Genomic DNA, 25,200 nt, shown 5'->3' on the forward strand with positions numbered 1-25,200 from the left:
CATTAGGCACAAGCAAATACACCACAGAGGTAGCATAGGATAGAGTGGTATAGATAAGTTCAGCTAGTTCAGAGGGGATGGAGGGAGGGTAACCTGGACTGCAGCAGGGTGAACACTTGAACATCTACATTTATGGTAGGTACAAAACTGTACTATGTTCATCGTGTTACCCTGCTGCAGTCATCACACTTGGGTTGAATCCCAAAGCTAAGGATGAGAGGTGGAGTCAAACAGGATTAGAAGAAGCTAGTAAGCCCTGCAGAACTGCAGTGGCAAAACCAGCTCTAGAGTATAGAGGTAAGTGATAGTGCTTCGTGAAGGTGTGCACTGAACTCCAAGTAGCAGCTTCTAGAATATCCTTGGTTGGCACTCCCCTGAGAAAGGCTGCTGATGTAGCTGTAACCCTGGTGGAGTGGGAACTAATATTAGCAGGTACTGGTTTCCCATGATGTGTGTAGCAGAACAGTATGCAATGCCCTATCCATTTTGAAATGGTCTGTTTTGAGATAGGTTTTCCTTGTGATCCTGTAGCATAGGCTACCAGAAGCTGGTCAGTTTTTCTGAAAGCCTTAGTTTTATCCAAGTAGTAACGTAATTGCCTGTGAATGTCCAAAGAGTGCAGGAGTCTTTCTCCTTTGTTCTGGGGATTTGGGAAGAAGGTGGGCAAGTGAATGGTTTGCTTTATGGCCACACTGGATACCACCTTTGGCATTAAGGAAGGATTAGTTCGTAGAGAGACTCTGTCTTGATGAAAAATGAGGAAAGGTTCCACTGCCATTAGTGCCTGTAGCTCTGAGACTCTTCTAGCTAAGGTTATTGCTAGTAGTAGGGCAGTTTTCCATGAAAGAAATTTTAAATCAGCTGAAAAAGCTGGTTCAAAGGGCGGCAATGTAAGCTTTTCCAGAACAAAGTTGAGGTCCCAAGTAGGTGTTGGAGCTCTCCTTGGTGGTCTTAAGTTCTTAGCCACTCTGAGGTACTGTCTTAAGAGTGGATGTGAGAATAAAGGAGGATCCGTGCTGTAATGAGCTGAAATTGCTGAGGCGTGGATCTTAATAGATGAAAAGGAAAGTCCTTTGTGTAACATCTCAGTTAAATATTGTAGAATCTGTGGGATGTTTGGATCAAGGGGATCTAGGCCTTTAGCCTAGTTACAGGCGCAAAATCTTTTCCATTTGTCTGAATATGTTTTCCTGGTGCTGGGCCTCCTGGCCTCCAGAATGACATCCATAACCACTTTGGATAAAGGTGTTGGCTGGTTGTTTAGGTAATTTGCCATGCAGCCAGGTTTAAAGTCTTGAGCTGGCTGTGTAGAATCTGAGTGTCTCGCTGGGTGAGCAGGTGAGGAATTTGTGGCAAAATCCATGGTGGGCCAAGGGTCATGTTCCTTAAAATTGGATACCAATGCTGGCGTGGCCAGTCTGGTGCAACGAGTATCATTTGTGGTCTCTCTAATCTGACTTTCAGCAGTACCTTTGCGAAAAGAGGCAGTGGAGGGAAGGCATACACTGTTAATGTTTTCCAACTGAATGAGAGGGCGTCCACTTTCCAAGCTAGTGGATGGAAGGTCCTTGTGCAAAATTTTTGAAGTTGGTGGTTGTGGGGGCTTGCAAACAGATCTATGTCTGGGTGTCCCCATCTTTGAGCTATCATTGCAAATACTTGTGGATCTAGTTTCCATTCGTGTGGATCCATGATTTTTATGCTTAGGTCGTCTGCCAAGTGTTTTTCTTTCCTGGCAGGAATTGTGCTTGTAATTGAACCTGGTAAGATAATGCAGTGTTCCACAAGGTCATTGCTTGCCTGCATAGAGGGTAGGAATGTGTGCCCCCTTGCTTGTTTATGTACCACATGACTGTGGTATTGTCCGTCTTTATTATTAGTTGGCCTGGGTGTAGAAGGTCCTTGAAAGCTGTTAGGGCATTCTGTACTGCTAGCATTTCTTTTTGATTGATATGCAGATGTCTCTGATCTGTAGTCCATTTGCCCTGAATGCACTGCCCTGCCAAGTGTGCTCCCCAGGCATAGTCCGATGCATCTGTTGTCATAGTTTGCCTGGCTGTGGGTAAGGTAAAAGGCTGACCCTTGTTGAGGTGACATCCATCATAGAAACTCCTGTTGAAGGCAGGGAATGAGCGGTATCGTTGTTTCCAAGCTGTGGCTGCGCTGAGATGATGCACTTTTCAGGTACCATTGTAATTTCCTCATATGCAGTTTTGCAAATGGTATTAGTAGTATGCAAGATGCCATGAATCCCAAGGCCTGCAGAATTTTTTTTGCAGAGAGTTGGATCTTTGTTGCCATTATTTTGAAATATTGAAACAGCTGTCGTTGCTTGTCTGGCAAGAGATAAGCCATCTGGGCTGCTGTATTCAAGCTGGCACCCAGGAATATTATGTTTTGTGAGGGCACTAGTTTTGATTTCTTTTCATTTACTGTGTACCCTAGGCAACTTAGAAGGTGTTTGACAAATGCCAGATGCTTTAAAATAATGTCCTTGCTTTCTGCTTGAATAAGGCAGTCGTCCAGGTATGGGTATATTTGAATTCCTCTTTGTCTGCAGTATGCAATTACTGGTGCCAGGCATTTTGTGAAGACCCTGGGCGCAGTAGATAAGCCAAAGGGCAGTGCAGAGAATTGATAATGCGTTGAACCTGCAATGAAGCGGAGGTATCTTCTGCAATTTTGTCTGATAGGGACATGCAGGTATGCCTCCTTGAGGTCCAAAGTGACTAGCCAAGCATTCTTGCCCAGCATGGGAAGAAGCTGCTGTAGTGTTAGCATCTTGAATTTTGGTACTTGCATATAGGTGTTCAGAATTGAAAGATCCAGAATGGGTCTCCATGCCTTGTCCTTTCTTGGGACTAGGAAGAGTCTTGAGTAAAATCCTTGTCCTTGCTCCCATGTAGGTACCTGTTGAATTGCTCATGTTCATGAGAGCTGTAATTTGTTTTTGTGCCTCTGCCCATTGATTTGGTGGCAGGTTTGGCATTCCTTTGATGCTTGGTAAGGTATGAAAGTGGAATCTGTATCCTTGAGAGACAATGTTTAGAACCCATTTGTCTTTTGTGATGATGTGCCAGTTGTCTGCAAAAAATGCTAGTTTTCCTCCCAAGGGAGTTGCCAGGAGAGATTTGCTTGGTAGTTTGAGGATAGAGTCATTGTGTTTGTCTTCTGCTAGCTTGGGGCCTGTCTTCTCCTCCTTTCTGGGTAGCAGAACCCCATTGGCGAGGTTTGTAAGGGCCCTGTGACTGACCTCTGCCCCTTGGGCATCTGTATTTGCCCCTCTGTGATCTGTCTGAAGCTGGAAAGGACCAGTTTTTTGTTGGCCAATTTCTGCTGAAGCGAGGGGGTTGTACCTGCAAAAAATCCTTGACCGTTTGCATAGATTTTGCCTTACCCTCCATTTTCTTTAAAACTTCTTCTGCTTTGGCACCAAATAATACATCCTGCTGTAAAGATGCACCCAATAATTTTGCTTTAACATGGTCAGGGAGGGTTTGTTCTTTTAATCAAGCATGTCTATGTATGACAGAGCCAGTAACAGCAGCTCTACAGGAAGCTTCCAATGAATCAAATCCGCATTGTAAAGTACGTTTGCCCACCTGTTCAGCTGCATGCAACAGATCCTGCATTTCCTTCAACTCAGGCTGTTCAGAATGTGTGCTCATTTTTTGCTTTAACTGAGACATTAGGAATTGTTGATATTTCAACATGTGAAACTGGAAATTTAATGCTCTCATAGCCAGAGTTGCTGAGGTGTATATTTTCTTTCCCCATCTATCTAGGGCTCTGGAATCCCTTTCAGAGGGCACAGGATTTTTAGCCATAGAAGCTTTTGCTCCCTTAGGACCCTGGGAAATGGTTTCTGGGTCAGCTACAGGGCTTTTATAAAGGAATTTGTGTGAGTCAGGTACTCTGTAGTATCTGTCTGGTTTGGCTGGAGCAGGAGGTAGAGAGTCTGGATTTAAACTAGACTCTAAATAAACATCATCCACAATATCTAAAACAGCAGGGATAGCAATAGGTGTGTGCTGGGGTAGTAAAAGGAACTCTCAGAGCCTTTTCCTAGAATCTGAGTAATCCTGGCCTTCCCAGTGAAAATGTTCCCTCATAGTATGTAAAGTTTCCCCAAAAGAGTAGTCTTCAGGGGGGATGCTGAGGGAATAGAGTCTTCAGCATCAGAATCTTCATAAGGTGGAAAAGTGTAATCCTGTTCCTCAGAAGAATCTGAGGAGAGAGAAACTTCGTCAGAGGATGCATAATCCTCCTCCTGTCTTGGTCTTTTATCAGGAGGGGGATGGGGACCCCTGATAAGGGTAATCAAATCTTCAGCCATCTTAAGCATCTGTTTCTTAGGCATGGGGCCTTGAACTGTAGACTGATGTACAGACTTCTTAGGTTTTAAAGGAGTTTTAAGCTTAGCATAAGATTTAATGGTGAGTGTAGTCGGTCTGAAGACACCTTCTGCAACTGAAGGTGCTTCCACTACACCGGTGTCTAGTTCTGCTCCGCTGTCGGTAGATGGCTGCGTCGGCCTAGTAGACACCGCAGCTGTCTGGGGTTCCAGTTCTGCAGTCGTCAGGGGCTGCGTAGGCGCCTCACTGAAAAGCGGAGAACCGGCGACAGGCCCAACTGAGGCCTCGGGGTCTGGCTTATTCCTAGGCTGCCTGTCCTTATCCTTGCGTTTTTTATGAGTAGCATTCGTCAGCTGCTCAGACGGCATGATATAATTAAATTTCCTACCAAAGTAATGCTGTGCGAAGTCAAAACGGCGTTTGATAGTTTGTTTATTAAACCTAGTGCAAACCCGACAACCTGTGACGTCGTGGTCTGGGCCTAGGCACGGAATACAAAAGGAGTGGAAGTCCTTATGAGGTATTTGCTTCCCACAAGAAATGCAATTGTTAACTTTTTCTGACATCGGACTGAGGCAAGAAAATGTTCCCCAACGGGGTACTTAGCTTTATTGAAGACTTCGGACTGAAATTCAAAATGAAAATCTCAGGTGTCGGCCGACCGGCACTTGCGAACTGCTTCTGCTTCGGGCACCGCGCGGCAAAAAAGACTAAAGAAAATGACGTCGGATGCCACTTGTATACCCCTGGCGCACTGACGTCAGGGAAGAAGCGACAGCAACCGACGCCGGACCAAGACTTTGGAATTCGGGCCGACTGTGGGACCGCCTGACGGCAGGATAACCCCAAGTGTGATGACTGCAGCAGGGTAACACGATGAACATCAATTGTTTCTGGCCCTAGCTCTGCAGTCCTGACATGCCACAATTCAGGAAAGTTTCAGCTTCTGAGGCCAGGACTGCAGAACAGGTCTTATTTGCATAATATATTAAAGAGGGGATTCAGCTTTGCTAGAACAGTGGGTTGTCACTTTCTGCAGGGGCACAAGACAGCATAACTATTTGTAGAACTGAGTACTCCTTGCTGTGGTCATGTACTGTGTAGGTATACTTCTTTTAAAGTTTAAGTACTCATAGTTTTTACCTACATTCTAGATGTATTTGAACTGCACAAGAACCTTCTATGTGGTTTGTAGTATACAGCAATCTTATGCAACTGCATAACACCTTTATGAATCATACCTTGAGCAAATGCACAGCATAAATTACACACGTAAGAAATACATTTAACTAGAGTACTGCAGTTGAAACTTTGCTCAGCAGTCAAACATGCTGAGCTGCGAAAAGAAAATAAAGATGGCAGGGAGCATTCCACACAAGCAAACAACCCTGCTGCATGCAATGCTCAAGATCAGCAGCAGCAGCTCTGATGCACTACATAAATGCTGCACCAAAAATGGACTATAGATTTACAGCAGTTTAAGTCTGACCAAAGATACACCAAATGAAGTCTGTCTGAATCAGATGCCAATGCTTGGTTTCATTGATGGCACTATGAAGATGTACTACAAACCTAGTTTCGCTGATGAGGGAAAGCATATCAGTGAAAATGCAAAACTGTATGTTCACAGGATCATAGGTGGTTACTAGGCTAATGGCCCTGGGGCCCTTACAAGAGTAGCCAAGAGTTTATCCCCAAAAAAGAAATCTTAGCATGTGCCGCCCCTGTCGATGAGGCACACAGGTAGAACCCCTGGGACAAATTTGTGCTTTCCCATCCACTCAATCAAGGCTGCACCTGAAGAGGGTCAGCGAGGTGCTCTGTTTGTCATGTACGGGAAGATTATTCCAGACACAGGGCAGCCTCTGGAAGACAAACCTGTCTCTCCAGCAGGTTTTGATATGTTGCATATTAGATTTAGTCCTTTCGAGCGGGTAATACATGAGAAATTTGACTTGCGGATATAAAGCATCTCTAGTAGGTTAGGGTCCGATATTGCCTTGTAGGCGAGACACAGATCACCTCTGAGTAATCTGTATGATACCAATACTGAGTAGAGTGATAGTGATTTCTGCATAGGACAGGTGTTGGAGGCCATGGATTCACTTTGTGAGGCATTTCTGTGGCCTTTCCATTTAGAGCAGCAGTTTGGAGAGATATATACCAAACAGGGAGTTATACTCAATTATTGGCCTAATGAGGGAGGAGTAGAGAGAGGTAATATTTTCCTTTTTTCTGGATGAAATCTCTTTACTTATGAGATGAACCAAGTAAAAGGCTTTTTTGACCACTGCCGCTACATATCTGAATGTGAGAATGTTGTCAACTTGAGTACACAGGTCTCTCACCACAGGGTGTGGGCTTAGGGGGTTGCTGTTGATGTGGTAATCAGTATGGGCCATGTTTTTGCCGAATGGTATGATAATATATATTTTTTAATTTAACTGAAGGCCATGACTTTGGCAACAGTCATTTGTTGCTGTGAGACTCTCGTGCAGTATGCTAACATCATTTGGGGAGTCAATGACAGCACCCAACTTACAGTCATCCACAAACTTGGTCAGCCACAGGCCTTTTGTCTTTGCCTGAACCTCTGAGAAGCAGACGTCAAACAGTAGGGGTCCCAGGACAGATCCCTGGGGAACACCACTTACAGACAAGTCTACTGTCAGAGGGGGAGGTGCCTAATTTCACCTTGTGGGTCCTATAGGTGAGCCACCTGGCCATCCACCTGATGAGATAAGAGATTTATGCCAAGTTGTGTTGACTTTTTGATGATTCCCGTGTCGGGGATTGTGTCAAAGGCCTTGGTCAAGTCAAGGTAAGCTGTATATACTGACTTTCCCTCATCCAGGGCCTTGGTGAGTCTCAAAGAAGTCAACCAGATTCAACAGGCAAGATCTGCTCTTGATGAATCTGAACTGGGTGGGGTCAAGTGCTTGGAGATTGCCTATGTCCTTGTTTATGAGCTCCATAACAATACGCTCCATGGCTTTACAGATCAGACTTGTCAAGCTAACTGGGCGATAGTTTCCATGGTCAGTAGTGGCACCATCTTTGTGCAAGGGGGTGACAATGGCAGTTCTCCACTCTGATGGAATGAAACCTGTACTCAGGGTGTGGTTGAATAGAGTGCTCAATGGCGAAGCTAATTCTTGCTGGAGATGGTGCGAAATACAGCCTAGGATACTATCAAGTCCCATGGAATCTGTGTTATTTGCCTTGGATAGGGTCTTTAACACGTGATTTATGGAGATGTGAGGTACGGGACAAGTATATGGGATGTCGAATGGGCCTTTGGGGGTAAAGGGGGCTGAAGTTTGCACTGAACCTATCTGCTAGCAGGTTCGCTTAGTCAACAGGATCAGTGTAAGTGGTACCATTAAGTACTTTGTGCCTTTCGGCTTTTCCCGGTTAGGGGTCGCCACAGCGGAACTCCGGTACACTAATGATTGGTAGTTGATTTTTACGTGCCGAGTTACCAGCTCTGATGCACAACCTTCAACGAAGGTACGCCCATTCACGCATGTCTCCACACAGAAGACGCTCTAGCTGCGAATCGAACCGGACAGCATCTTACTGTGAGGCGACAATGCTACCGCAGCACCACCACTGCGGATTGGTACCATTAAGTACTAATTCAGAATAAACCTGGACTTTGCCATGGAGGATCCTGATGTAACTGAAGAAGGCTTTGTGGTTTCTCTTGGTTTCGGAGGCTAGTTTCAATTCATAATTGGCTTTGGAGGTTTTCACTAGTGATCTAATTTGCTTGTTGAGGCTGAGGAGGGAGTTTTTCCAATTTGGAATGTGTTCCTTTTTGCCCTTGGACAACAGTTTCTTCCTTTTGCTGTAAAGCCTGTTGACAGAGGATGTCCACCAGACAGGTTTGTGTTTCCTTGAGGAGCAGGATTTAGTTCTGTTGGGTATGGCTGAGTCCATGCTGTTGTACAGGTGCTTGTATACTGCATTGGCGTACTGTTCAGCACAGTTGTCTGCATCCACTGAGGGTGGTGGTGGTGTGAAGCTACTGATACTCTCCCTTAGGAGGCTGTAGTTAGCTTTTCAGAAGTCTTTTAGCCTGGTTATGGCTGGTTAAAACTGGTTTAGAAAGTTACAGATCAGAAGTTATAAATAAAATTAACAAGATACAGTAGTTAGATGCCCCTACTTACTACAAGACTCTATATTCTAGATTTCTTAAAAATTAGATAAGCCTATGAATTTAAATGATTCAAAATGCACTTACCCTCTGTCAGGTTAATTGATCTAATATAATAGTCTTCAGGGAGAGGTTCCACCTCCTCAACTGCCTGTGCAAGTTCAATTTTTATTTCTTTCTGATCTTCTCCTTCCTTTAGGCTACAGAAAAGGCACAGCAAAAGCAGTCATGAAAATCAAAGAAAAATATACTGATATAACAACTCTAATCATATACAACCTAGAAGCAAATAACAGATGTTATAAAACTTTCTATCAATATTGAAACTGTGTACAGATGGTCCCCTATTACATCACAGAAGGTAGCTTTGACTGAAAGAAAAAAACAGTAGGTTAAAATGACTGAATGTGCTTTTGACTGAAAGTACTTTTGACTGACGCATCATTTTGTAGAAAGTTTTCTACACAACACATACCGTGAAAAGCTTTTTTTGTACGGGGAAAGCCTCTCTGCACCCCCCATTCCCCCTTAACTACATATACCCTCTGCACTCCCCATCCCCCCTTGATTACATATACTAACTCCACAGTTGTACACCTGTGGAGAAAAGATGAAATTGCTACACACAATGAATCGGTGATGGCACACAAACTGAATTATCTAGACATCCTGGGGTACAATGTGACAGTGGGTATTACCAATCTACACAAAATCTATTAAATTACTCCTATGACCAAAAATGGCACCAAAAATGCCATAACGCACTTTTTGACAAAATGAAGTTTCAGTCAAAAGTACTTTCAGTCAAAAGCACATTCAGTCATTTTAACTTGCTGTTTTTTCTTTCAGTCAAAGCTACCTTTGATGATATGACAGGGAAAGTACAGTTGTGTACAATTACCATGAATGTAGATGTTCGAGTGTATTCACTGTTGCAGTCATCACATTTGGGCTATCTGCCTGCAGGTAGCCCTCAGTAGGCCCGAATACCAGAGTCTTGGGATTTTTTTGTCGGATGCGGTCGCCTCTTCCATGACGTCAGGTTATCAGGGGTATAAAACATGCAGCCGATGCCATTACATCAGTTTTTCTTGCCCCAGATGTCAGGAGCCCCCAAAACAGGAAGCAATTACATGGTGTGGAACACCTCCAGTAAAAAGTAAATACCACTGCCATAAGATATGGCCAAAAGAAGATAGGTAGAAAGTATAGAAAAGTCAGGGGGCTGAAGGGAGGGTAACCAGGACTGCAACAGTGAATATACTCGAACATCTACATTTATGGTAAGTGTACACAACTGTACTATGTTCTTCGTGTTTCATTGTTGCAGTCATCACATTTGGGTTGATTCCCAAAGCTGAGGAAGGGTGGAGGCAGAAGTACTAGGGCTGGCTAGCAGGCCTTGTAAGACTGCTGTAGCAAATCCAGCTCTGGATTTAGAAAAGATAGTTAAATGGTAATGCTTGGTGAAGGTGTGTACTGAACTCCAGGTTGCAGCTTCCAGGACGTCCCTGGTAGGGACACCCCTGAGAAATGCTGTAGAAGTTAAGGTAGCCCTAGTTGAATTGGTTCTGATCCCCTGTGGGGTAGGTTTTCCATGATGTTTGTAGCAGAAATGGATGCAGTGTGTTATCCATTTGGAGATGGTTTGCTTTGAAATGGCCTTGCCCTCTGCCCCTGTGGCAAAGCTGACTAGCAGCTGGTCAGATTTTCTGAAGGGTTTAGTCCAGTCAAGGTAGAACCTAAGCTGTCTGCGCATGTACAAGGAGTGCAGGATCCTTTCCCCTTTATTCTGGGGATTAGGAAAAAGGGTTGGTAAATGGATGGATTGGTTTAAAGCCACACTGGATCCCACCTTGGGCATAAATGATGGGTTAGTCCTGAGGGAAACCCTGTCCGCATGGAAAATAATGAAGGGTTCCATAGCCAAAAGGGCCTGTAACTCAGACACTCTTCTTGCTAAAGTGATGGCTAGAAGTAAGGTTGTTTTCCAAGAGAGGAATTTTAACTCTGCTGTAGCAGCAGGCTCAAAAGGGGGGAGTGTGAGCTTCTCTAGTACAGAGTTAAGGTCCCAGGCAGGAGTGACAGCTCTCCTCGGGGGTCTTAAATTATTAACTTCTCTCAGGAACTGTTTGATCAGAGGGTGAGAGAAGAGGGGTGGGCTCAGTATTGTAATGAGCTGAGATGGCAGAGGCATGAATCTTAATTGATGAGAAGGATAGGCCTTTGTGGAGCAACTCTGCTAGATAATCTAGGATTTGAGGTAAGGTGGGCACGGCTGTGTCCTTTCCCTGAGACTGGCTCCAAGAACAGTATCTTTTCCACTTCCTAGTACTAGGCCTCCTGGCCTCAAGGATGACATCCAGCACTTGTTTGCTGAGGGTTGCTGGTGATGTATTCAGGGAATAAGCCAGGCTGCCAGGTTCAGGGTTTGCAGCTGAGGATGCAAAATCTGGCCCTCCTGCTGGGACAGCAGAGAGGGGGGTCTAATGCAGGTGCCAGGGTGGCACTGTTGTCAGACTGCATAAAATTGGGTACCAGTGCTGGCGTGGCCAGTCTGGTGCAAAAAAGATTGTCCTTGGCTTGTCTTGTCTGATCTTGAGCAGTACTTTCGAGAGGAGGGGCAGAGGGGGAAAGGCATAGATTGAGAGTTTTTCCATGTAAAGGATAGGACATCTGCTTTCCATGCTTGGCTTTGGGGAGTTCTGGTGCAAAATTTGGTCAACTGACTGTTTTGGGGGGAAGCAAAGAGGTCCATCTCTGGTGTCCCTCACCTGTGGATTAGAAGCTTGAATGAGATGGGTTCCAGTTTCCACTCATATGGGTCCATTAGATTTCTGCTTAAGTCGTCTGCCAGTGAACTTTGTTTGCCTGGCAGGAATTCAGCTTGCAGGTGCACTTGGTTGCTCAAGGCCGTGTTCTACAGAGCCATGGCTAACCTGCAGAGTGGGTAAGAATGAGTTCCCCCCTGCTTGTTTATGTACCACATGACTGTGGTGTTGTCTGTCTTTATCAAGAGTTGTCCTGGAAGTATAAGGTATTTGAAGGCCATCACAGTTCATTCTCTACAGCTAACATTTCTTTTTGATTGATATGCAGGCGCATTTGTCCTGGGCTCCATATGCCTTAAATGCATTTGCCTGCCATGTGAGCCCCCCATGCACAGTCTGATGCGTCTGTTGTCAGGGTTTAGGTGGTGGTGGGGGGGGGGTTGAGTGAAAGGGAGTCCCTTGTTGTGGTTGCCGGCCTCTGTCCACCAATGGAACTCTGTCCTTAGGCAAGGAATGATAGGAACCACTGTTTCCAGGTCCTGAGAATGTTGACACCAGAGACTTTTTAAGTACCACTGAAGTTTCCACATATGCAGTCTTGCATTTGGAATTAGAAGAATGCATGAGGACATGAACCCTAGGGCGTGCAGTATCTTTCTTGCAGATAGCTGGGTTTGGGTGGCCAGTAGTTCGAAGTATTTGTCAAATAAACCTGCTTTTCTAGAGTGAGGAATGCCATCTAGGAAGGTGTGTTCAAGCTTGCTCCCAGAAATACAATCGTTTGGCTGGGTACCAGATGTGATTTCTTTTCGTTGATGGTATACCCCAGAGAAGTAATTAGTCTCTTTACAAATGTTAGGTGCTGAAGCAGCAATTCCTGACTGCCCGCCTAAATCAGGCAATCATCCAAGTATGGGTAAATTTGAATGTTTCTCTGCCTGCAGTATGCAATGGCTGGGGCCAGGCACTTTGTGAATACCCTGGGCGCAGTAGATAAGCCAAAGGGATGTGCAGAGAACTGATAGTGCACAGAGCCTGCCCTGAAACATAGATATTTCCTGCAAGATTCCCTTATGGGAATGTGCAGATAAGCTTCTTTTAAGTCTAAGGTGACCAGCCAGGAGTCCTTGGCTAGCATAGGAAGCAGCTTCTGGAGTGTAAGCATTTTGAACTTTGGTACCACCAGGAAGGTGTTGAGAATTGACAGATCCAGAATAGGGTGCAGAGAGTTCTCTTTTCTGGGCACCAGGAACAGTCTGGTATAGAAACCCTGTCCCCTTTGCTCTGTTGGAACAGGTTGAATAGCCCTGATACTGAGAAGAGAAAGTACTTGCTTTTGGGCCTCTGCCTACTGGTGTGGAGGAAGGTCTTTATGGTCTGTTGCCCCTGTGTTTGGACTGAGAAGGCCTGGGAGGGACTGGAAAGGACCAGTTTTTTGAAGGCCAATGCCTACTGAATCTAGGTGGCTGTACCTGTAAGAAATCTTTAACAGTTTGCATAGATTTAGCTTTTTCCTCCATCTTTTTAAGAACGTCTTCTGCTTTTGTGCCAAACAAACATTCTTGGTTTAATGAAGCATCTAGTAATTTTGCTTTGACATGATCTGGCAAGATTTGTTCCTTCAGCCAAGCATGCCTTCTCAGAACAGACCCAGTGACAGCAGTCCTGCAAGATGCTTCTAAGGCATCAAAACCACACTGCAAAGTATGTTTACCAACTTGGTTTGCAGAATGCATTAACTCTTGTAAATCTTTATTTTCTGCACAATCAGGAATCATCATTTTTTGTTTAATTAGTTCCATAATATGCTGCTGGTACTTCAACATGTGAAACTGGCAATTTAAAGCCCTGATGGCAAGAGTTGCAGAGGTATATACCTTCTTACCCCATCTGTCTAAAGCCCTAGAGTCCCTGTCCGAAGGGGTAGGGTTTTTGGCTGTAGTAGCCTTAATACCTTTAGGTCCCTGGGAAATGGTCTCTGAATCTGCAGTAGGATTTTTAAAGAAAACTTTGCGAGAGTCAAGTACTCTGTAGTATCCGTTAGCCTTTCTAGGAGCTGGAGGTAAAGTATTAGGGGTAAGACCCAATTCCATGAAGACATCATCTACAATATCCAGGACAGGGGGTATAGCTAGAGGCCTGTGCTGAGGCAAGTCTAAAAATTCCCTGAGTCTCTTTTTGGACTGAGGGTAGTCCTGGCATTCCCAGCAGATTTGCTCTCTTAGGGTATGCAAGGTTTCACCGACAGAAAAGTCCTCTGGAGGGGAGACAGAGGGAATGGAATCCTCTGCATCTGAATCCTCACAGGTGGATAAGGGTGTGTGTCCTGGTAATCAGAGGGGGTCAGAGTCATCGGACTCTTGGTCTGTAGAATCAGAAGGAAAATCAATTCTTTGTCATTTAGAGGGGGAAGGCTGGCTTCCCCTAATTAAAGTAATAAGGTCTTCAGCCATTCTAAGCATGTTTCTGAGGCATGGGAGATTGAAAATGCGTTTTGGTCACTCAGTAGTTTTAGTAAAAAATTAAGTAGTTGGTTTAATACAAACATCGGAAGGTCTGAATACACCCTCAGAAGCCGGTGCCTGCACAGCAGCTCCGGAACCATCCAAGGTAGAGACATCTGCAGGTTTCATAGTCGAAGAAGCATCTCGCGGCATACTGGACTCTCAATGGGTCTCAGTAGAGGCCTGCAAATCTGGAGAAGCGTGTATCAGGAGCTGCGAAAGCGCCTCACTGAGTACTGGTGGACTGGTAACTAGTTTAACGGAAGCATCGTTGACAGTTTTGGACCTATGTGGTCTGTCTCTGTCTTTATCCTCATATTTTTTTCAGAAGATCAGTAGTCAGATGGCTTAAAACAGCCATTTCAGAATACGGAGAACGAGACAGAAAGAATTTAGTGGCAAAGATAGCCCAACGATGAATAGTTCAGGTGTTGAACAAGGCACAAAACAGACAGCGAGGAACGTCGTGGTCTGGGCCTAAACAGGTGACGCAGTAAGAATGAAAATCTCTGTGAGGTATTTGCTTTCCATAGGCAAGACAATTGTTAACTTTTTCTGACATCGGTTAGAGCAAGAAAAAAAGAATCCCCAATGGGGTACTTAGCTTTAGAAGACTCCAGGTTTGAAACTCGAAAAATGAAAATTTCAGGTAGCGGCCGACCGGCACTTGCAAACTGCTTCTGCTTCGCGCTCCCACATGGCAAGAAAAGCTGATGTAATGGCGTCAGCTGCAAGTTTTATACCCCTGACCTAATGGAAGAGGCGACAGCATCCGACGCATAAATCCCAAGACTCTGGTATTCGGGCCGACTGAGGGCTATCTGCAGGCTAAATGTGATGACTGCAACAGTGAAACATGAAGAACATCAGTCTGGATCCTGCATCCCAGAAACTCATGATACTGTGAAGGAGTCAGGAAGGAATTTTGAAGATTTATAGTGAACCCCAGGCTTTGTATGAGAGAGAGAAGGCAAAATGAAAATGCTGCATGAGAATCACTGGAGGATGTCTTAAAAAGTAGGTTGTCTAAGTAGGGTATGTTACAAGCTCCAATTCTCATTAGTCATAGAAAAGTTTAACAACTGGAAGTTATCATAAGGCCATTTCTGAACTTGGTTTACATCTTTCTGGGACAGACTGCAAACTACCATTCAATTCTTGGTTCTTTTGACAATGCTCTATGAAGATCTGAGGCTGTGTGTGGAAACCTCCCTGACATTCTCAACACAAGGAATTACTAACTACTGCCACCACAGCAGTAGTACTGCAGGTCAGACAATTCTCCTTACAAATTTGGGTGACTCGTTGATCCAGTTGCGTTTAAAGCCTCAACATTTGAAGATCTGCCTTTAAGCACTAAATGTGTACCAGAGCAGACAGCTAACTTGAGCAAGTGGCAGAAAAAAACTGGGCCTGACAAGTCCTTAAAGCTGGTGCATAACATTGTTGTATGCACATGCACCTGTATTTGCAAGAGTAGTGGATGTCACTCAAAATGAATATGAGAGAATCAAAATAAATACATAAATAAATAAAGACAAATTCTAATTACTGAAAATGAGTTTACCAAATGCTAGCTAACCAAGAAGGGTCTGAGATGTTAGATCATGAATTTTAGCTACTTAAAATGATTTTAAACATCCCTAACATCCACTGTGTTCATATCTACACCACAAATTAACTTTCTGGAAAATTATCTAAAATATGCATCAATTCTAAACCACAGTTGTAATATGCATGTGCAACTGCATCCTTTAAGATTTTAAATATATGGTAAAGTGAATCAGAAAAGTGTATGGACATTAACAAGGTGCATCACATACTGACAAACTTACGTTAGCCCAGCAAGTGCACTGATTGGGGCACCTGACCTCTGTCGCTGAAGTCTTGTCCCTAGTCCAAACTTATCCTACAATGAGAGAAGTGAATAAATTAAACACTTGTTTTCACAACTTGCACAGCATAACACAAACTCAGTAATGGCCAATATATGCAGCACTGAAAAATCCATAAGAAGAGAAAAATACAGAAACAGATAAAAACAACCTTTCCACAGTACGTAAATCTGGAACTAAGGAGTTCACAGAGCAAAAATGTGATGCTGGACCAAAAGAATGCAGGCCACTAAAAACTAAAAAATATGCTCATTACAGACGGAGGTTGTGATTTTGGGCACAGCAATAATTGATCATAAAAAAAGATGAAATAAACCAATAGCATGGCCAAACCATTTTGAAGAAATTGTTATGAGGACTTTAATAATGATAACAATAATAACAATACATATTTATTACCCAAGTAGGCCAACTGGACAAACAGTCCTTTTTCAAGGGTGACGTGGGAGCAATGTCAGGTTAATTGATTTGTTCAAGGTCGTATATTAGACATATAATAGATGAGGTAACTGAACCTATACCACAGAAATTAATGCTCAGCCTTAATCCAAACAGTTACTTCGCAAGAACTTAGAAATAAGGTCTACTAAACCACATCTTAGAACTTGGAAATAACTGACAATAATGGTGCATCAGGAAAACTTTTTCTGGCATGGACTACCCACAATAATATTCTGTAAAAGCATATGTACAATGACTATCTCTCAAATGTTACATGAGGAAGCAAAATTATACTTTACTGAAGCTCTACCAGTGTCAGACTAAATGTAAAATGTTCAACAGTCAACAGATGTTCAAAGACTGCATAATAACAGGGACTTGAAGATCTGAAGATTCTGAGCAAGTCCTAAATGTCCTAAATAACATCCTTTCTTTGGGGGGGGGGGGGGGACAATTCACTAGGTAGTCAAAACAAAAACATACATGTACAATTCCTGCATATGGATTAAAGACATGGATTTAGGTTGCAGATTTTCACGTCTTAATACAATACAGTAAGCATAAACTCAGCATGACAAATATCTGCAGTATAATTTAGTATGTAGGTAAAAGTACAGTTTTGTACCTACCATAAATGTAGATGTTCGAGTGCTCATACAGCTGCAGTCATTACAGATGGGGTTATCCTGCCGTCAGGCAGGTCCTAGGTCGGCCGAATTCCAAAGTCTAGGTCCGGCGTCGGTTGCCGTCGCTTCTTCCCTGACGTCAGTGCGGCAGGGGTATAAAAGAGGCAGCCGACGCCATTTTCTTCAGTTTTTCTTGCCCCAGATGTCAGGTGCCCCCAGAAGGAAGGCAAAACATAATGTTATGCAAACATGCAATATAGATAAATCAAAAAACAGTAGTTGCAAGCAAATACACCATAAAAGAATACCCCAAATAGGTTGTATGATAAAGGTGTTTGTCATAAGGCCTGTCCTAAGAGGGGACAGAGGGGGGGGTAACCTGGACTGCAGCTGTATGAGCACTCGAACATCTACATTTATGGTAGGTACAAAACTGTACTATGTTCATCGTGCATACAGCTGCAGTCATTACAGATGGGAAGAATCCCAAAGCTAAGTTAGGGTGGTAGGCATAAGTGGAACTAGGAGGAGCGAGGATGCCCTGCAAGACTGCTGTTGCAAAGCCCGCTCTAGATTTAGAGTATAGTATAAGGTCGTAGTGCTTGGAAAAAGTGTGCACTGAACTCCAAGTAGCTGCTTCCAAAATGTCCTTGGTAGAGACCCCCCTGAGGAAAGCTGCAGAGGTAGCTGTGGCCCTGGTGGAGTGGGATCTGATGTATACAGGCACAGTTTTTCCATGAAATGAGTAACAAAAGCGTATGCAGTGGGCTATCCATTTTGAAATTGTCTGTTTGGAAATAGCCTTTCCTTGAGCACCTGTAGCATAGGACACAAAGAGTTGCTCAGATTTCCTGAATGGCTTTGTTCTGTCCAAATAACGAAGTTGTCTGTGAATGTCCAAGGAATGTAGTAGTCTTTCCCCTTTGTTCTGTGGATTTGGATAAAAGGTAGTAAGTGGATAGTCTGATTCAAAGCTACACTGGATACTACCTTTGGCATAAAGGTAGGGTTGGTCCGTAAGGAAACTCTGTCCTGATGGAAAATTATGAATGGTTGCACAGCCATGAGGGCCTGTATCTCCGAAACCTTGCGTGCTGAGGTGATAGCCAGAAGGAAGGCTGTTTTCCATGACAAGTATTGTAGCTCTGTTGAAGAAGCTGGCTCAAAGGGGTAAGGGTCAGCTTTTCCAATACGAAGTTGAGGTCCCAAGCTGGAACTGGTAGTTTCCTTGGGGGTTTTATATTTTTTGCCCCTCTGAGGAACTGCCTTAAGAGAGGATGTGAGAATAAAGGAGGGTCTGTGTTGTATTGTGCAGAAATGGCTGAAGCGTGGATCTTGATGGAGGAGAAGGAAAGTCCACTGTTCAACACCTCAGCTAGGTACTGTAAAATTTGAGGTACATTTATTACCCAAGGATTCTGGCCCTTTTCTTGATTCCAGGAACAAAATCGTTTCCATTTGGCGGAGTAGGCTTTTCTAGTAGAAGGTCTTCTGGCCTCCAAGATGACATCCTGCACCTCCTTGGAGAGGAGAGTCTGTTGGGAAATTAAGGAATTCTCCATGCAGCTAGATTTAGGGTTTTGAGCTGGCTGTGAAGGGTTTTGTAGTTGTGCTGGGACAACAGAAGAGGGACTAGAGGTAGGATCCATGGTGGGGAGTGTGTCAGGCTCTTTAGGAGCGGATACCAGTGTTGTCTTGGCCAGTCTGGAGCAATGAGAATCATTTGTGGCCTCTCTGCTCTGGCTTTTAATAGAACTTTGGTCAGTAGAGGAAGAGGCGGGAAGGCATAGACTGTCAATGTTGTCCAATTGAAAGAGAGTGCGTCCACTTTCCAGGCCTGTGGATGATAGGTCCTTGAACAAAATTTTTTCAGCTGGTAATTTCTGTGGGTAGCAAATAGATCTATGTCTGGCTGTCCCCATGCCTGAGTTACCTTTGTGAAAACTTGAGGATGCAACTTCCATTAGTGTGGATCTGTCATATTTCTGCTTAGGTTGTCTGCCAGTGTGTTTTCCTTCCCTGGCAGGAATTGTGCCTGTAGTTGAATTTGCAATTCCAGTGCTGTGTTCCATAGGGTCATGGCTTGCCTGCACAGGGGGTATGAATGAGTTCCCCCCTGCACAGGGGGTATGAATGAGTTCCCCCCTGTTTGTTTATGTACCACATGACTGTGGTGTTGTCTGTCCTTATCAATAACTGGCCTGGATGCAGTAGGTCTTTGAAGGTCATAAGAGCATATTGCACGGCTAGCATCTCCTTTTGGTTGATGTGTAGGTGCTTCTCTTTTTGGGACCATTTTTCCTGAATGCACTGATCTGCCATATGTGCTCCCCAGGCGTAGTCTGAGGCGTCTGTTGTGATGATTTGAGTTGCTTGAGGTACACGGAAGGGGAGACCTGTGTTTCTTTGGTATGCTTGAGCCCACCACAAAAATTCCTTTTGAAGGCATGGAATGAGTGGTATAATTGTTTCCAAGCTGTGGCTGTGTTGAGACCATAAGTTTTTTAGGTACCATTGAAGTTTCCTCATATGCAGCTTTGCACATGGGATTAGTAGGATGCAAGATGCCATGAATCCCAGAGCCTGCAGGCCTTTCCTTGCAGTTAGCCTGGTGAAAGTTGCCATTTTGCTGAAGTATTGAGACAGTTGCCCTTGTTTGTCTGGCGTGAGGTAGGCCATCTGGGTGGTTGTATTCAAGCTGGCACCCAGGAAAATCATTTGTTGAGAAGGTATTAGTTTTGATTTCTTTTTGTTCACTGTGTATCCCAGGAAGTTTAACAGTTTTATTACAAACACCAGATGCTGCAATAGAATGTCCTTGCTGTCCACTTGGATCAGGCAGTCGTCCAGATATGGGTAGATTTGTATTCCTTGTAGTCTGCAGAAGGCAATTACTGATGCCAGGCATTTCGTAAACACGCTGGGCGCAGTAGATAAGCCAAAGGGCAATGCAGAGAATTGGTAATGGGTTGAACCTGCAAGAAATCTGAGGTATCTTCTGCAATCTTGTCTGATACGGACATGCAGGTATGCCTCCTTGAGGTCCAATGTTACCAGCCAATACTCCTTGCCCAGCATGAGAAGAAGCTGCTGTAATGTGAGCATCTTGAATTTTGGCACCTGTAGATATGTGTTTAGGATGGATAGGTCTAAGATAGGTCTCCAATCTTTGTCTTTCCTTGGTACCAGGAATAGTCTGGAATAAAAACCTTGACCTTGTTCTTTTGCAGGCACCTCTTGAATCGCTTTCATATCCATGAGAGCGGAAATTTGTCTTTGTGCCTCTGCCCTTTGATTTTGTGGCAGGTTTGGCATGCCTCTCATTTTTGGAAGGGTGTGAAAGTGGAACCTGTAGCCTCTGTCTATAATGTCCAGAATCCATTTGTCTTTTGTAACAATATGCCAATTTTTTGAAAATAATGCCAGTTTTCCGCCCAAAGGTGCTGCCATTAAAGCTTTGCTTGGCAGGTATAGGGGGAAGTCATTGTGTCTGTTTTCTGAATGACTGTGATCTATCTTCTCCACCTCTTGGGGTTGGTGCTTGCCACTGTCTTGCTCTAAGATCCTTGAGGTTGCCCTCTACCCCTTGGGTGTCTGTATCTGCCCCTTTGAGGTCTGTCCGGGGCTGGAAAGGACCAATTTTTTGAAGGCCAGTTTCTGCTGAAGCATGGAGGTTGTACCTGCAGGAAATCCTTCACTGTTTGCATTGATTTCACTTTTTCCTCCATTTTCTTTAGTACCTCCTCAGCTTTAACACCAAACAATACATCTTTTTGAAGAGGTGCATCTAGTAATTTAGCTTTGACATGATCTGGTAAGGCTTGCTCTTTGAGCCAAGCATGTCTACGTATAACAGACCCCGTAACAGCAGCTCTACATGTGGCCTCTAAAGCATCAAAAGCACACTGCAAGTAATGCTTACCCACTTGCTCTGCACCATGCAACAAATCCTGCAACTCTTTTAAATCTGGTTGTTCTGGTTGTGTCATTTTCCTTTTCAACTGAGATAACAAAAACTGTTGATACTTTAACATATGGAACTGACAGTTTAATGCCCTCATGGTTAAAGTGGCCGAGGTATACACCTTTTTCCCCCACCTTTCTAAAGCTCTGGAATCTCTCTCTGAAGGTAATGGGTTTTTAGCAGTAGAGGCCTTAATTCCCTTGGGACCCTGTGAAATAGTTTCTGGGTCAGCAGTATGGCTTTTGTATAGGAACTGGTGTGAATCAGGAACCCGGTAATACCTGTCTGGTTTAACAGGAGCCGGAGGTAAAGAATCTGGGTTGAGGCTGGCTTCTGTGTACACATCATCTAATATATCTAAAACAGGAGGGATAGCCAGGGGCCTATGCTGGGAGAGCAAGAGAAAATCCCTGAGCCTTTTCTTGGAATCTGAGTAATCTTGGCCTTCCCAGTGAAAGTGTTCCCTCAAAGTATGTAGGGTTTCCCCAAAAGAGTAGTCCTCACGGGGGGGACCAAGGGAATAGACTCCTCTGCATCAGAGTCTTCAAAAGGAGAATAGGTATAGTCCTCGGAATGTTCAGAGGTAATAGAGGCTTGATCTGAGGAAGGGTAGTCTTCCTCTAATCTGGGCCTTTTGTCCGAGGGGGGTTGGGAACCCCTGATAAGAGTAATCAAATCCTCAGCCATTTTGAGCATCTGTTTTTTAGGCATGGGGCCTTGAGAGGGGGTCTGAGGTCCCTGTTTTTTGGTTTTCATGGCTGCTTTAGATTTTGTGAAAGCTTTAATAGAGAAGGAGGAAGGCCTGAAGACACCTTGAGAAATGGCAGGCCTGTCTAAACTCTGTTTCCCCGCCAAGATTGGCGTCGGTATCTGTAGTAGGAATGGGGACCGAGGATCCTGCGACCTCGGGTACTGAAGACACCGGTAATGTAGTGTCATCGGTACTCAGGGGCTGCGTAGGCGCCTCGCTGAGAACCTTTGAACCGGTAGTCGGCCTTAGCGTGGTGCCAGTAGAAGTCGCAGACCTCGTATGTTGGTCCTTATCTTTGCGTCTTTTACTCAAAACTGGAGTCGGAGTATCCGACGACATAATATAATTAAATTTTTTACCAAAATAGTGAAGGGCGAACTCCGCCCAACGCTTAATAGTGCGCTTGTTGAATCTAGCACAAAAACGGCAGGCCGAGACGTCGTGGTCTGGGCCTAAGCAAGATATACAGAAAGAGTGGAAATCCTTATGCGGTATTTGCTTCCCACATGAAATGCAATTATTAACTTTGTCTGACATCGGTCTGAGGCAAGAAAAGTTTCCCCAAAGGGGTACTTAGCTTTCAAGAAGACTTCGGCTGAAATATTTTCGTAAATCTCAGGAGCTGGTCGACCAGCACTTGCGAACTGCTTCTGCTTCGGGCACCGCGCAGCAAGAAAGACTGGGAAAAATGGCGTTGGCGGCCTCTTTTATACCCCTGCCGCACTGACGTCAGGGAAGAAGCGACGACAACCGACGCCGGACCTAGACTTTGGAATTCGGCCGACCGAGGACCCGCCTGACGGCAGGATAACCCCATCTGTAATGACTGCAGCTGTATGCACGATGAACATCAGTGTGATGAGTGGGGAAACTGAAAACGTGTGGGAAGATAGAAGAGACAAGCACATGGCTATAGTCTTTCAACTGAAGCAAGACTCACAATTTGCTGAGTACAGGTAGGTACTTTGCACTGCAATTTTGTTCTTAATTTCCTCAGTGGAAAACAAAATAGCCAGTGTACCTGTCTTTACAGTTAGTGAAATAACTGCTGCTACTGAAAAGACTAAACACTTATAACTGCTGCTACTGAAAAGACTAAACACTTATAACTGCTGCTACTGAAAAGACTAAACACTTATAACTGCTGCTACTGAAAAGACTAAATACTTCTGCTTTAACTCATTCCTCCCAGAACAGCTCTTTTGAGAGTGTACCTTCAACTCCCAGGGGGTGTGGCTTGAGCCTTTAAAAAATTGAAGCTATCACCTCATAATTCAAACAAATATTCATATCTCTAGTACCATAAGTATTACTATAAAACTGTAAATGGCAAATTATGCTGGATAAAGTAATCTTTATATTGGTGCCACACATTCAGTTCAATGCTTTAAACTGGATTTTATAAGCCAAAATAAAGGCAGTGAATAATAATTTTGTAATATTGTATAAACAGCTCATGATACCTCAAACTACTCAAGCAAGACACAAATTGTTAGCAGGATTTTCTTAACACAGCTGTGAGCTTTCATATGAGGCTATGACATTCTGTCGCTGTTACCCAAATGTAGAGATATTTAGAGACATATGAAAATAATTACACTACAAATAAACAGTTTACAAATATTATGCAATGAATGGCCATATAAGACCACAGAAAATACAAGGAAAATCCAGTATGTTCTGCAAACTAAAACATACCGGATTTTCTTTGCATTTTCCTGTCTCTCTCATACCTGTAAACTGTTGGAAGGTTACAGCTTTTTTTTTTTTCTTTCAAAAAAAAAAAAAAAAAAAAAAAAAAAAAAAAAAAAAAACAACCCAGCTACGGACATAGTCATTTCTCCGTTGTTTGCATGCTAAAGCAGTGATGTACTGCGTAAGCCTGGGAATGCAAGACCCATATACATCCGCAGTACATCATCAAAGGGCAGAATCAGGAACAACGTAGAACACCACAGTGACATTATACAAAGACATTATTTAAGAAAAGCAAGTAATTTTGTTTCTTAAATAATGTCTTTGTAGAATAGCAATAACTGACTCCTGGGTATGTTACATTGAAGACTTACCCAAGGTTGGCTTTGCTTAATAACTTGGGCTTCACCCTCATGATTAAACTACACCAACTGTTGGTAAATTTTCAATATACCATTCCCAGCTGTCGGTTACTGCTATAATATTCACTATCTCTTTAGCTGGATTAGACAGAGGTCACATAGCAATACAATTGTGTTTGCCATCATGTATGCTTTAAGATGAAATCTTCTGAAACCTTGCATGTAGCATGGTTTTGAAATTATTAATGTAAATATGAACAAGCAATATCTGACGCCTAGAGGCGTCAGTATGAGTTAACTGCAGGAACTACTGGAGACTCACTTGGCTGTACAGGTTCTTCAGAAAATGTTAAGTGTTCTACACTTCACTCCCTTCAGCTTGATAATGCTGCTTAGGGGTAACTGGGAAATTGGTCTACACTCATCATGCCTAGTAGTTATCTATGAACCTAATAATGTCAACCCTGAACTGCCAAACCCCCTCTCACTCTACTCTGAAACTGCTGAACCATTTTGTTTTGCCACTTTAGTGATGACAATGCTGTCTTCTTATTCTGCTGCCTGTTTTGCCAACATGTATTCCCCTTTGAAATTGTGTCAATTTTCCCTGTTTATGCCAAGAAACATCTTAGGAAACTAAAACCAGCATTCCTGTTTCTGGCAGGATGAGTACAGTACAGACTATCTAAACCAAGATGCTGTTGTCACTGTGTCTCTAGTCACTAACATTATTATATTCTGTCCTGGAATGCCATTTCCCTTATGTTTGGAAAACTGTGGTCACTATTAGTTTGCATAATGGTGGCTCATCCAATTTTTCAACAGACTGCTATCCTGCGCTTAAAGTACTTGAAAATATATCCATACACAAATATTTCAATACTTAAATAGTCACAGAATCTTTTAAGATTTGCAAAATGTTTTTAAACCATGTTATAGCAATGAACAGTTAGTTATGTACTCACCATAACGATCGATGTATGTGGTCCATCTCGCCTACATTCCTTACTCACGGGTTCGGAGCCGAGAATAGTCTCCGACTCGGCCAAATTTCTCTAGCACAAAGTCTCTAATTGGCTGGGCTAACCCGGTATCCCAGGATGCACCTCGCCCTAGCCCCAGATCTTGTTTGCAATCATAACAATCATAACACTCATAACCCATACTCAATAAACACCAGAAGAAATTCCAGCCAGATAAGGGAACCAAATCACTGACCCTGAAGGGTCCACAGAGCCAATATTCTTCCAAATCCTCTAGGAAGGGGGCAGGTGGGAGGGTACGTAGGAATGTAGGCGAGATGGACCACATACATCAATCGATATGGTGAGTACATAACTAACTGATGTTATGTGGTCCTATCTCGCCTACATTCCTTACTCACGGGACAGCGTCCCCAGCACCTCTATCCTGGGAGGCTCATAAGAAGATACTCATGAGAACCGTGAAACCAAAGGAAGCCTGGCCCCTAGAAGCCACGTCCAGCTTGTAATGAGTAATAAAAGTGTTGGGAGAAGCCCAAGTGGCCGCAGCACAAATATCATCCAAGGAAAGCCTAGCATGGAAAGCTACTGATGTAGACATAGCCCTGGTAGAATGAGCCTTGACGGGAAAGGGTAAAGTTCTGTCTGCTGATGAGTAGATGAATGAAATACAATCTTTGATCCATTTAGA

The 25,200-nt window shown here is 43.8% G+C and overlaps 1 protein-coding gene across 2 annotated transcripts in view; it reads right to left on the minus strand.

Moving 5' to 3' along the window:
• DCTN4 (dynactin subunit 4) overlaps positions 1–25,200 on the minus strand; it is a 778,985-nt gene that overhangs the window by 404,920 nt on the left and 348,865 nt on the right. For both annotated transcript variants that reach the window (XM_044069397.1, XM_044069396.1), the window contains 2 exons: positions 15,628–15,701; positions 8,605–8,717 (listed from right to left, as the gene is read on the minus strand). In XM_044069397.1, the coding sequence (XP_043925332.1) occupies positions 8,605–8,717; positions 15,628–15,701 (187 nt within the window). The remainder of the gene's footprint in view (positions 1–8,604; positions 8,718–15,627; positions 15,702–25,200) is intronic.

The sequence above is a fragment of the Protopterus annectens genome, chromosome 4.part0 (genome assembly GCF_019279795.1).
Source record: "Protopterus annectens isolate FY-2018-M chromosome 4.part0, PAN1.0, whole genome shotgun sequence".
In the NCBI taxonomy this organism is placed as follows: Eukaryota; Metazoa; Chordata; order Ceratodontiformes; family Protopteridae; genus Protopterus; species Protopterus annectens.